Here is a 14,013-nt window from a genome sequence, read left to right on the forward strand (position 1 = left end):
CGTGCTCCTCCAGAACTATTCAAACAATAGTTTCTTCCTCTTTCCTCCTCTCCAGGCATTCATACATTACTCTAAAGAGTCTGAGGCTACGTTGATGTTATCTCTGAGAATTACAATGGTTTTAAGGTTGAAATAAATTAATTGAATTAATAGCTCATGCTCTATGTATGCACATATTGTGTACACATAACATCTTCTTTAGTATAATCCTTCCATACAATATTATTTCATGATCTACTTCAGAAGTTTCCTAGAGATAAAGGGCTTTGGACATTTTTACTTTAAAGCTAGAGAATGCAGAAAAATCAATGTATTTTGTTAATATGGAACCTGGCCACTTAAGGAACTTTACACATTTTAGACTAAAAGCTAAAGGGCTTAAATATAACATTTCAGTGGAGGTTATTTTGCTTCCTTATGAAACTTTCCTGGTTTCTAAAAACCAAAATAAAGCAAGTTTGAAGAGTGGCTGGTATCAAAGTTCATAACACTACTCCCACTTAAGGTTTTTATTCCTCAGAGCAAGTAGCCAAGATACAGAGTAATCATTTACAGACCACAAAGACATATTTTATCAACTATCCAAGATACTGTCCTGGTTTCAGCTGGGATAGAGTTAATTGTCTTCCTAGTAGCTGGTACAGGGCTATGTTTTGAATTCAGTATGAGAAGAATGTTGATAACACACTGATGTTTTCAGTTGTTACTCAGTAGTGGTTAGTCTAATGTCAAGGATTTTTCAGCTTCTCAATCCTAGCCAGCGAGAAAGCTGGAGGGGCACAAGAAGTTGGGAGGGGACACAGCCAAGGCAGCTGACCCAAACTGGCCATCGGGGTATTCCATACCATGGGACGCCCCATTTAGTATAGGAACTGGGGGGAGTGGGGGCGGGGGATCACCGCTCAGGGACTAGCTGGGTGTCGGTCAGCGGGTGGTGAGCAATTGCACTGCGCATCATTTGTACATTCCAATCCTTTTATTATTACTGTTGTCATTTTGTTAGTGTTATCATTATCATTACTAGTTTCTTCTTTTCTGTTCTATTAAACCGTTCTTATCTCAACCCATGAGTTTTACTTTTTTTTCCCCAATTTTCTCCCCCATCCCACTGGGTGGGGGAGCAGTGAGTTAGCGGCTGTGTGGTGCTTAGTTGCTGGCTGGGGTTAAACCACAACAGATACCAATGCAGAGAGGCTGATGGTAGAATTGACTACAGTTCATTTCTGGGAAAAATCAAAGACCACAAAACACTACAGTAATAATTTCAAATTACAATGAACTGAGGAATAGGTTTCACATGGTACAAGGCTTAGCTTTATTATGCTGACAGGTCATGGACTTTACTGAGCAATAGTGGAGTACCTTAAATCTTGTATCTACACTGGCATTCAGACAAGCATATTTGATACTATATTCAAGACGACTAGAAACCAGGTCCTTCAAATTTGCATCTACAAAAGCAAAGTAATAGAAGTACAAAGATAGATGAGAAAAAAAACCTGAAAGAAATCATCACAAAAGAAGCTGAAATATCTGTTTCAACAGTTCTATAGAAAAAGAATTATTGACTTAAAGTTCAAACTGGCAAGTTGACACCAGTCAGAAGACCTATTAAGGCAAAATAAAGAGTTCTAAAGGCAAAAGAACAAACAGATCACTGTCTGAGGTGATAAATTAATTTACAAAGTAACCCTCAAAAAAGAGAAATATCTGAGATGTGCTTTGTGTCGGAAGCCAAACATCAACCATGTCAGGCATGCCCGGGGCAACTTGAAAGACATGCAAAAACAAGCCAGGAGAAATAATTCCATTGTCAAACAATACCAGGTGGCTGCAGAAAGGAACTTAATTATCAATATACAAAACAAACAAACAGTAAAGAAACAAGAAGGGTGCAAATGTACCTGTATTCCTACAGCAACATTTGATGACAAATTCTGAACTACGAAAGAACAGCATCAAATTATAGTCATTTGCAGAGATGTCTCTATATCACAGTAAAAACCTGCTGATTCACCATGAGCGCATGGGGGTTTTTTCCCACCAACAATTTTATATAAGCTTGCTATCTCAACATATTAAATCTATTTTTTACTAACTGAGCATCATGCTATCAGCTTCTATTCTGAGGCACTCAACAACAAATGACACAACGTATCAGAGAGAAGACACACACAGGAATTAGCTTTCAGAAACATTTTGTCACAGAAACCAATTTTTGTTTACTGTGAAATATCTCTCAATGCATTCTGCATGTCACATTTAAATATACTTTTTTTTCCAAAAAGTGCTTTGACTCAATATATGTTCTGACAAAATGTCTTGTTATGCAGAAGTTGCATCAATTTAACTAGACTTTAAATTGTAATAAATCCCAATTTTAATCATATAATACAGGCTAAGTTTGCACATATACCTAATCCATTCAAAATAAACTAAAATAATTGCAGTTAGAACAAAGTGTACATCCATGCAAATTTTTTACTGATATAACTAAGTTTCTAATTGCATTGCAATTTGTACTGGTTTATCTTTTTTTTTTTAATAGTACATAGATTCAGAGTTCCTTATAAATATTTGTTCCCCAAATTCAACTCCTTTCTGAAGATTCCAGGGGAAGAAAAAAAAAATAAAAAAAAAAGTTTTACATTGGTATTTCACAATGCACTTGTGAAACAGCATGATCAAACCAAATCCCAGAACACCTTCACAATTGTTGCTCAGCTACAAAACCAAACCAAAACAACAACAACAAAAAAAATCAAAGAACAGAAGAGCTAGCAAGACACCACAATCTACTTCCTGTCCCTGTCTATTGGTTACTGTCACAGACATACTGCATTTTCACCTCAGCAAATTGTATGCCTCTTATTCCAGCCCTTGAAAGTCAACCTGACTAATTGTGCTGGGGTGGGGGAGGAAGATTCTTGAGAAAAAAGATTCATGTGAATCATCTGCAGATAAACCTGTATTTTTTCCCCAAATTTAATGCAAAAGATGGCTTTGTCTTTTAAGTGCAGAACTCTTAACCTAGAGCAGCTAAATCAGGCCATTCAAAAAAAAGTCAACTTCTTCATTAATCTGTGGATAGACTAACAGCCAGCTTTTTCTTCAGTGAAGAACGTCAGCTTCTCAGAAACTATTACCTATGATGCTGTGTCCAAGCAGTGGCAACTACATGGAAATACCATTTCTGCTGCATATAATTCAATATCCTGTGCATAAAACAAGTTAAGAAGCACTCAAAGAAAAATAGCTTAGATGTGTGTCAGTCAACCACTCAGTGTCAAGCACTTCAATATCAAACACCATCTCTGAAGGAAAACTTTTGCAATTCACCATTATTTACAGGTAATAACCCAGAAAGCTGGAAGAAGTAACACCAGCCACTTTAAGAAGCATGTGTTACCAGAGACATAAGGAAGGCTCACATAGCACACAACACAGCTGATCATGACGGAGCCCTTCAAGATGCAACAGGCTGAAGACAGAACTTCCAAAGAGTTCCTGGGCTTCTTCATTACTCTCTCTAAGTGATGGTATCAAGAAAGTCTGTAACAGAAATCTTAAAAAAGGATGCGGAATGTACTCAGACCACTTCTGAGTCTCTAGTACCACAAAAAAAGAGGCTTGGAATAGTTTTGTGTGTAAACTGGACCTGGAGTTGGCAGCAAATTTATTTTCCATCCTACCCCACTTATCACATCTATTATGTGCACTCTTCAGAGTCCCATTACTTCCTCTTCCAGACTCACCAGGTGCATAGAGAAGCAAGGAACTCAGGCACATGTGTAAAATAACAGAAGTAAGAAGGCTGTGTAGAAATAAGATAGAGCCATACACCTGGTGAAATGCATAAAATTTGATCTAGGAAGTATATTTCCTCAAACAATATGAGTGATCACTATGGCTTGTCTTGAAGGAAAAAAAGAAAAAAAAAAAAGAAAAGAAAAAAAGGTAGGTTTGGACTTTTTTTTCCTGCAAAGAAAACAAAAACTAAAATATAACTTCCCCCCTGCCCCACCCCTGACAGAGGATGACATAGGACAAGCAGTGCCCATCGTTAAGCTGAGAAAATAGCTTTTCCTCAGACGATCTTTGGGAACAACTCCTCTCTTTCCCTTTTCTCATGGTTCCAAAATAAATTAGCACATGTAAAGAAAAACTATGATGCTGTCCATTCAAATACACCAGAAAAATACATGAACGGACAAGCTATGCAGTGGGATGATAGGGCTTTAAAAAATATCCTTAACCCTGAGTGCAATACAAACTTGCATTGTTCCCGATTCTTTTTTTCCCCAAGGACTCCAATGCTGACATCTTTTGTAAGGAAGAAAAAAGAAAGGAGAGCAAAACTGTTTCAGCTGGATTAAATAGTCACTGGCTGCACTAAAGAATTACAGTCAAAGAAACTGAGACAGTTTAAGTGATCAAATTTGGTACTTCAAATGCTATATACTTATTTTGAAAGGCCAATCTTAATTAAATAGATAAAGAACATGAAGTGAGTGGACCTTCCAGCAACTCGTGTCCACTCAAAAGCACAACATTTAGCTACACTGCAACTTCTGGAAAAAGAGTAAAAACTGTGTTAAGGAAAGGCTATTCTTGAAGCAACTGAACTCTGCCCTCTTTGAGCTGAACTATGTTGATAATACACATACTTAAATACAATTTTTGATGTTTTCCAACACGGATGCTGCAGAACAGTTAACAGACGGAGAGGCACTGAAGGATAAAATGGTAACATTTGAGTTTGGTCATGAAAATATATGAAGGATTAGATATGAGTACCTTTTACTCAAAACAGTAACCAACAAGCATTTGCTAAAGATTATCATTTTCTCAATCCTGCCTTGAAAATTCTCTTCCCTCACTCCCTCAGTTAAAAACTAAGCCATTGCCACACGTCATCACACAGCTCTCAACTGCCAAGACAAGAAGATCCTTGAGCAGTATCGGGATTATTATTACAAAAACCAATCTGTGGTAACCAGGGCAGTAAACAGATATCTCAACGTACACAAATGGGCTTCAGTCATATCACTGTTACAGGACTTCACCTATTCACTTAAATTAATACCTCTACCTATCTCAGTTTCGTATTACGGAATTCAGGTGTTTAGGAATATAGATGAACTCAATTTTCAGCAAGTTAGGATATCCAATTGTCATTTGATAAACACTAAATTTCTAAAAACATTTAGTGAAGCATGGAGAGCCTGGTCCAGACAAACCTCTACAGAGCTTTTGCCACCTAGTTCAAATCTCAGAGATAATACACTTTTAAGAACTAATTCCAGATTAATTTCTTTTGTTAAACACTGACCTTAACCAAAACCTGTAACCTCTTTTCCAATATGATTATTTTATGTATTCTACGAAATCTCACTAGCATCTTCTTGAATTGAAATATCCATTTGTTTAAGTCTGAAAAAATTATTTCTATATCCAGTCAACTTTGTTTTAGAAATTATTTTAATTTAATTTATACCAAACATGTCACTTTGCCAAATAAAGAACAAAACCAGCTTCAACAGTTGAGGGGGGAGGGTGCGGTGGGGCAGAGAGAAGAGGGTTTTTTTCTATCAGATGTTATATGAAACAAGGTTAATTCTTTCAGTGTCCAAAATTCAAAATCCATGTTATAAAAAATTAAGTATGTTGAAGTGTTTTAAAGCACTGGAGCTGAAGAAATGTAGCCACAAATATGTCTAGAACTAAATTAAGCTCACAAAGCAAAAGGGAATATAAGCAGGATAGAAATCTAACTACCACATGAATAGCAGCTCAGAGAGCAGTTTCTGGTCTACTGAAATTGCATTTCTTCCTAAGCACACAGACCACTGTCAGTGGATATTCTGTTCTTTCAGGAAAAAAGAAAAACAATAAGGACAGAAAAAAGAATGGAAATTAAAGTAAAAAAAAAAAAAGCTGTCAGAACTGAGACACAGGAAGACAGCTAACACCTGAATCTATACTAAGATTACTTTTTAAAAGAAAATAGAGGGAAATAAAACAATAGGTGTCAGACTAAACAACTGGCCTAGATCATGGAATTCTATGAGCAGTAACAAAAGAGAGCTGTTATTTTAGAAGCTGTTTAATAGGGACTGCTAGGGATATTATGCCTGAACTCATCTGTACTCCCAGACAGTGTAAAGTCTCAAAGTGCAGTCTTCCAATTGTACAAATGTGGAACAAGCCTAAAGAAGTTCTTCATTATTTAGAGATTCATTGTCTTCAAAAAAGCTAGAGAAAAACAGGCACCTGGACGACAGTGATAAATGGATGAGATTTTATGGAACTGCTTTCTTCCTGCAAGTGAAAAAAAGTGAGAAGTGACCATCTTGCTAAAAGGACCGCAAACAAAACTATTAATTTTGAGAACCTAAGAAGACATAAAAAAGAAAAAACCTGAGTTTCCCTTTATACTCTAACTTAAAAATATGAAAAATACTTTATATTATGTTGTTTCTCCATTGCATTTTTTCAGCAATAGCACCTCTCCAGTAAACTCCAAATTATTTCAAAGGTATCTTTTTAAAGTGAAAATTGTAGAGCACAGCTAAGTATTGCTGGCATGAGGATTACTATTTCACCAACATGTCTAAGTCAGAATTAACACTTCACCTCAATGATATGCCACACCACAATAGGAAGTAGGTGCTAACCCTCCAACATAACAGAGCTTCAATTCACCAAGATTGGGTATGGGAAGAAGGGTTACTAGACTAGCACATCAGATAGCTCCTTGCAAAATGTCAAGATGGTAGTGTCAACCAGGGATCAGTGCAATGTTTTGGGGGGCAGTGTGCACATAGGCACTGCATTTATTACATTATTAGTCAACTTCATGAATTTACAGCTATGCCATTGGTTTTATCTCTTTAATAATAATTGTATGTTAATACCATTCATGCTATCATCAGTTTTTAATTGACAGAGTATGTGTGTGATATGCATTATATAGTCTAAATTAAATTATTAACACAGCTAACATGTTTAGAGTAATTCCTGAATTATACTCCTACTATGGTGAAATATAGCTATAATTATGTACATTAGCTGAGGTTTGAAGGGACCTCTGGAGGTCATCTAGTCTAACACCCCGCTCACAACAGGTTGGTCAAGGCCTTGTCTAGTCAGATTTTGAATATTTCAAAGGGTGGTGACTCTACAACCTATCCAGGCAATCTGTGTTTGATCACCCTCAATTGATATACCCTCACATTCATCTTTCAGTGGAATTCCCTGTATTTCCATTTGTACTCATTTCTCCTCATTCTATCATTGGGCACCACTGAGAAGAGCCTGGCTCCATCTTCTTTACTCATCCCCCAGCCAGGTGTTTGTACACAGTGCTAAAACCTCCCTGAGCCTCCTCCTCTCCAGGCTGAACAGTTCCACCTCTGTCAGTCCCTCCTTGTATGTCAGATGCTTAAAGCCTTTAATCAATGTTGCAGTCCTTTGCTGGACTCTCTCCAGCATGTCCAAGTCTCTCTTGTACTGGGCAGCCAAGAATTGGACCCAGCACTCCAGGTACTGAGCAGAGGGGAAGGACCACCTCCCTCGACCTGCTGCCAACATTCTTCCTACTGCAGGCTAGGAAGCTGCTGGCCGCCTTTGCTGCAAGGGCCCATTGCTGGCCCATGGTCACCTTGTCTATCAGGACACAGCCCACTCCCCCCCGCCCCAGTTCTTTCTCTGAAAAGCTGCTTTCCAGCCAATCAGTCCAGCCTGTACTGGTACATGGGGTTGCTCCTCCCCAGGTGCAGGACTTCGTATTTCTCATTGTGGAATTTCACAAGATTCCTGTCTACCATTTCTCCAGCCTGTCCAGGTCCCTCTGATATATCAACAACTCTTCCTTCCCAGTTTTATCATCATCTACAAACTTGCTGAGGACACTTTGTGCCATCATCCAGGTCATTAACTGCCTTGGTATCAATGCCTGTAGTAGAGCATTAGTGACCAGCCTCCAGCTGGACCTCAGGCTGCTGATCACAACCTTTTGAACCCAGCAGTTGAGCCAGTTTCCAGTCCACCTCACTGTCCATTTACCTAGCCCATACGTCATCTGTTTGTCTAGAACAATCATGGAAAAGTGTCAAAAGGCTTGCTAAAGCTGAGATTACATCCACAAAGTCAGTCACCACATTGTAGAAGGTAAACCCATGTAGAAGGTAAATCCATGCTGACTACTCCCAAACACCTTCTTATCCTGAAGAACTCTGGAAAGGATTATTTGCACCATAATCTTCCCAAGGATTGATCAGCCTGATATTTCCCACATCTTCCTTCTTCAAAATAGGAATGACATTTGCTTATTTATTTTTTTCCCCCCAAACCCCAGGAACCTCCCCTGACTGCTGGGACCTTTCAGAGATGATCAAGAATGGCCTTGCAGTAACACCAGCCAGCTCGCTCAGCACTTGTGGGTACGTCCCATGGGACTTGTATCTCTAGTTTAAATGCTCCCTAACCTGACCCTCCCTTTTTTCATTCATTTCCAAATTGCATCTTCAGGCTTTTGCCATTTACTAATTACTGATAAGACGATCAAGCTGGAAAAGTGAAGTTTTTCTAACTAAAACATCTTATGGATTAAGAATAGTGCATCAGTACTTTAAAAAAAAAAAAAAAAGAAACAAGTCATTAATTTGCACTTCAAGACTATCTATTAAGATTCTAGTGAATCTAAGGTATATAATATCTAAACTCAAATATAAAGTCCTCTTACATTATGATTACACCACTGTTACAAAATAATTGTATAGTATTGTGTCTACTAATTGGCCACAAAAGTTTCAGTATTTAGTTACTGCTGAGAAACCTATCAGCTTATACTAACTACAGCATTGATCTGCTGCTGACACTGAAGCTACTGTATCATAGCTTTATCTCCTTTTAGGCCCTTTCCCAGCTATTGTCTTATATAGACACATGCAACAAGAATGAACAATGACAAAATTTAACAAAGAATAAGTTGCTAGGTCATATTTTGTTTTCTTTCACACTCCTTAAGTTATGTGAATACAAACTGATGCAGTTGTAGAAGAAAAAAGGAATATGATTGTAACTCAAACAGAAAAGACCACAAGAAATAGTGTATTAACTCAGATTTTATTACTGATTTATCATGAAGGTTTAAGATGGCAGAAAGGGTTCCACCAAAAGCTGTCTGTAAAATAACAGTAATGAAAACAAGGTATCTTTCAGTTTTACTTCATTATTAGCAAGTATATATATTTAAAGAAGTGTCTCTAATGTAAATAAAATATAATTAAGTTGGTCTACAGTCCATAGTAAAAACTGGAAGAGGCATCAGGAATGTCTCAACCATGGAAATTGCTCCAAACTAAAACCTGGTTTACTAGAAAGTCAACCAAGGTAAACTGGCCTTTGAACTTTGTGCTTAGACTGGAGCATTTTTGTTTATTTGCTTTTAAAATCTTGTATCATTTCTGTTACTTTGTAAAGCAGAAATAAACCAGTATTTACCCAAACACTAAATATTAAAGGAAGACTAAAGAAAGGATCAGTATCAGAAATTGATCTACTAGGATCCACTGCAGAGAGCACAAACTATTTCAGTTATCAGTTGAAGCAGCTTTCTGAGACTTTTAACATTTTGGTATGGTAGTACACCATAAAAAGCTCTACATGTATTTAAGAACATGAATCCATTTATAAAATTGCAGTCAGCACTGCTCATGTCCTGTAAATGATTCAAATTAACATATAAAAGAGATTGTTTCTATTCCACTTTGTCCATCTCCTTAATTAATTTTTGCTTCTGTTCTTACAGCAAACTCCTACTTATTACAAATAATCAGAAAACAGATTTCTTGCCAACCAAGTTAACTGAATCATGATACATTGAAAATACTGCAGAATAGAATTTTTCAGTTGTAAATGCAAAATGGTATCTTTTTAAATCTGTGGTAAGCTACAACTTCATTTAAGTCTCATTTTTGGATGGGGAAAAAGCCCAGGAAGATAAAATTCATACAGCCTTCAATTAAAACAGAGATACCATTCAGATTTAAACATCCCGATTTACATGAAAAATCAAAAAAGAACTCCAGGGTTACCACAATATCTATGTTAATTTTTGTTTTATATATAATTTCTCTCTATATTTCTCCATATATATTGATAAGAATATATAAATAAAATACTTTTCAAGAACTTTTAGGTGACAAAATTCCTGCAACTTTAGACCATAAGTATGCACAGCCCTATGCAATGTGTTCTGGGGTGCAATTATTTTGTAGTATATTGTTCATGTTTTGTTTGTTGTGATAAATTTTTTTCTTCTGTAAACACAGCATAAAAAATAAGTAGACTTAACTAACTTTAACAAAGGCTTCGCTATTGCTTTTTACAGTTGACTGAATTTATGGTGAAGTGGTCTACATTTGACACTGTCAGGGAGAGATCCCTGTAGGGATAAAATATTGTACTTTGCAAAACATACACCGAAATTGTTAGGTTTTAACATCAAGAATAGGAATTATTTAACAAATGGAGGCTTCAGAAAGCTTGTATTGTTAACAACTATAAACCACAAACTTTAAAAATTCCAGCAAACTGCAGCAAAACATTCCCAAGGAGCATTTCACATTGATAAACAACAAATAAGAATTTCTTAGCTGATAGGAAAGAGTTTTATTAGAGAACAGGTTTAAAGCAAGCTGTACTAATGCATGAAATAAGACTTAAGTTGTGATGAAACTTCTGAAAGTCTTAAAAACAGGTAGCTTTTTTTTTTTAAGTCTTCTCTAACTATTAGTTTTGCAAGATCTCGAAGGACAGGTGAGCAGTATCCATCCAGTATTATATTATAGTACACAAAAGGACTTGTACGCGATAAGCAATTAAACTACCAGGAAGCCTAATAAAATCCACAATCAAACAGTGTAGAGACTGACTGATGGACACTGGAAAATGAAGCAGCACAAGAGAAGAAAAAAGGCTTCAAGCAGAAGCCTGCACCACCACATGACTTGTAATGTACGTGCTACATCAAAAATTGAACAATTTACGTTAGACAAAAATGGGAATATTTTCAAGGAATCAGCCGGGTCTAGGAAATGCCATAACATCGCCATTATTTTGTCCTTAGATGAATCTGAAAGATATATCTAGATGCAAATTTTAACCACTCTTCGTAACTCAGATATTCAGTCTAGGCACCACAGCTCATCAGTTAATTACATCATGCAAAATGTAACAACTACCTTCACAAGTGTAGTCCAGAACAAGTATTTTTCCCCCATTCCAAACAAATGGACACTCCAGTGCAAAGCATAAGACAGAAACGTAAAGGAGGAGTTGACTTTAATGAGGAAACCTATGACCTTCTATAACAAATATTAATTCTCCACATAACTACCAATGCATTGTGCTTCTAATACTCACCTAAAAGCCTAGTTGCTGTGGGTGTTGTATTAGGTATGATTTTGCAAAACATGCTGAGTCATATCATGTTGCTTGGTCACATCTTTAGCTTACTGAACCCATAAATGAAAATTATGATATTCTGAACTAGCAGCTTATATGGCCATAGAAACTTCTCATCACCTTATGGCCATCCCATATGACTCAAAGAGAAATGACTATGACTGGAAGCAAAAAGTAGAAGTGAAGCATCAGAAAGCCAAACAGACTTCACCAGCTGTTTAATTCACTGGATTCCTCTTTTTCACAGAAGTTTACAAATAATTGAACCCAAGAACAGCTTAGAGCTCCTGTCCTGCGAAAGCAACTTCTGAAGAGCAGAGGGTTTTTTTTAGGATTGGGATGCAGCTGTGCAAAAGAACCAAGACTCATTATTAGAGCCTGCCTTTAGTGCTACTAGCTGGAAGAACTTTTGAAAATATCACCTACACAACCTTTGAGATACAAAGCTGAAGTCTTCAGGTACTATCAACATGGTTTTTAAGTGTTTGCAAAGCTTATTGGAATTACAAAATAGAACTAAGCAAATTGTAATTTGTCTTACAACTGACTGGCTGGAAGTATGGTTTCTAAATATAAACTGTCCTACAAGGAGCACTGTCTTCTTTCCAAGGGGTCACGATATCCCAGCATTAAATAAATGAGCTTATTTCTGGGGTATCCATCAATCCAGCATGAAGTAGGGAGTTTCTAGTTAAAACAATTCCCAACCCTTCAGAAAGCATGCCTGGAGAAGTCATGCAGTTTATAGCAGTCAGTGTTGCATCTTCTACTAGCAAAAGTGATTACAATTGAGCTTTCTAATAGAGAACAGCCTCTCACAGCTTTGTACTGAAGTGACTGGCATCTTTTGGGAGACAGTACCAGCCTGAAGTAATCTGCTGACAAGATCTACTTACTACCTTACTCATATAAAAATTTTCATAATAAATCAAACCAAAGGTTATTTCACCAAAATAAGATTTGGAATGCAACTTTTTTCTTCCTTTCATGCAATTACATGTTTCATAATTTAATCTTGATCTAAAATATTAAACAACTACTATTTGACTTAGAACTTGGACACTGTGGTCAGACTGAAAGAGAGTGTGTGCATATATATGTATATGTACATACACACACACGCACATATATATATTCAAAGGATATTAAAGCCATAAACCCCAAGAAGCTATTTTTCTATTTAGCTCACAGTCCCTACTTCTGTTAGTGATCTTAAGTCAGATTTAACAGACAAATACACACAATATCTAACCCAGGGATTTACAGCTGTAAACAAGCAATCCATGCAGCCATGAAAATGTGGAACTAGAACATAACTTTAAATACAAATATGTATTTTATACCTGTAACAGAATTTTCATTTGAAGCAAACTTTTTTAAACTTTGGCTCTCCAGTGAGATAACTTTAAAAAAAAATTAATGAACAAGACAACTTTATTAGTAGGTGACACTACCTTCAGGAAAACCTTAATCTTTTGCAAAAAATTCAAGTTTGAGCTGTCAAACTATCACCATTGAAAGGATTTGGATATTGCATTTTATCTTACTTGCTAGTGTACCTCAGAGTGCACTTTTAAGGATAAACTGATAAGGTCTTAAAGATGGAGATTTAAAATGAAATGTTAACTGGCTCCTAATGATAGCAATGTGAATGTAATATTTTAATGAGCTCACTAAATATACAAAAATGTACTTGTTAAACTCTCAGTGCAATGAAAGCAAATTTTCTTTTTCTCTATAGAAAAAGAGCTCTTTATATAGAGACTTCATGCCTTACCTCTAGGTCACAGCTGTATTCCGTGCCATCCAGAAGCATCACTTTACACTGCACAGTTTTAATTTTCTTGGGAGGCTTCTGAGGAATGCTTTCTGTTTTAATTTCAGCTGTCTGCACTTCTTTTGTCTCCCTTTTTTCTTTTTCTGCTTGTTTTTCTTCCTTTTCCTTTGCAACTTTCTCTACTTCCGTTTCCTTACCATCTTCTTTGGCAGGCTATATAAAATACAGTTAAACAATGATTGAAACTCAGGAAGGTGAATATTTTTCAACTTGTTCATTTCTTTTATAAGCTACTAATAAATGAAACATTGAGCTTTCATTAAAGTTATGCACATACCGGAAGCACAATAACCAGTGTAAGCATTCAGGTCTTCCTTTGGGGACCAGATATTCTTGCTCTCAAACCACAGAAGGTACCCTTTTTTTTTTTTTTTTTTTTTCCCTTTCCTTGAAATGAGATAATTCTTTTAGTGTTTTACTGGGACTTTTTTTTTTTCTCCTAACAGAAACTAATTTAAAAAGAAGCTCCAGGAATTATACAAAACTAAAACCCAGTGTTTATGAAAGTCAAGTTATACAGAATCACAGAGCAGTTGAGGCTGGAAGGGACCTCTTGAGATCATCTCATCCAATGCCTCTAGGGCCATCTAGAGCAGTTTTCCCAGGACCATATCCAGTTGGGTTTTGTGTATCTTCACAGATGGAGACTCCACAACTTCCCTGGGCAACCTGTTCCAGTGTTAGACCCACCATCACAGTAAAAA

The 14,013-nt window shown here is 36.6% G+C and overlaps 1 protein-coding gene across 28 annotated transcripts in view; it reads right to left on the bottom strand.

The window, feature by feature from the left end:
• Positions 1–14,013, bottom strand: part of EPB41L2 (erythrocyte membrane protein band 4.1 like 2) — a 133,021-nt gene that overhangs the window by 65,776 nt on the left and 53,232 nt on the right. For all 28 annotated transcript variants that reach the window (XM_052784339.1, XM_052784331.1, XM_052784342.1 and 25 more), the window contains one exon: positions 13,250–13,462. In XM_052784339.1, coding sequence (XP_052640299.1) covers positions 13,250–13,462 — 213 coding nt within the window. The remainder of the gene's footprint in view (positions 1–13,249; positions 13,463–14,013) is intronic.

Source organism: Harpia harpyja, chromosome 4 (genome assembly GCF_026419915.1).
Source record: "Harpia harpyja isolate bHarHar1 chromosome 4, bHarHar1 primary haplotype, whole genome shotgun sequence".
NCBI classification, from domain to species: domain Eukaryota; kingdom Metazoa; phylum Chordata; class Aves; order Accipitriformes; family Accipitridae; genus Harpia; species Harpia harpyja.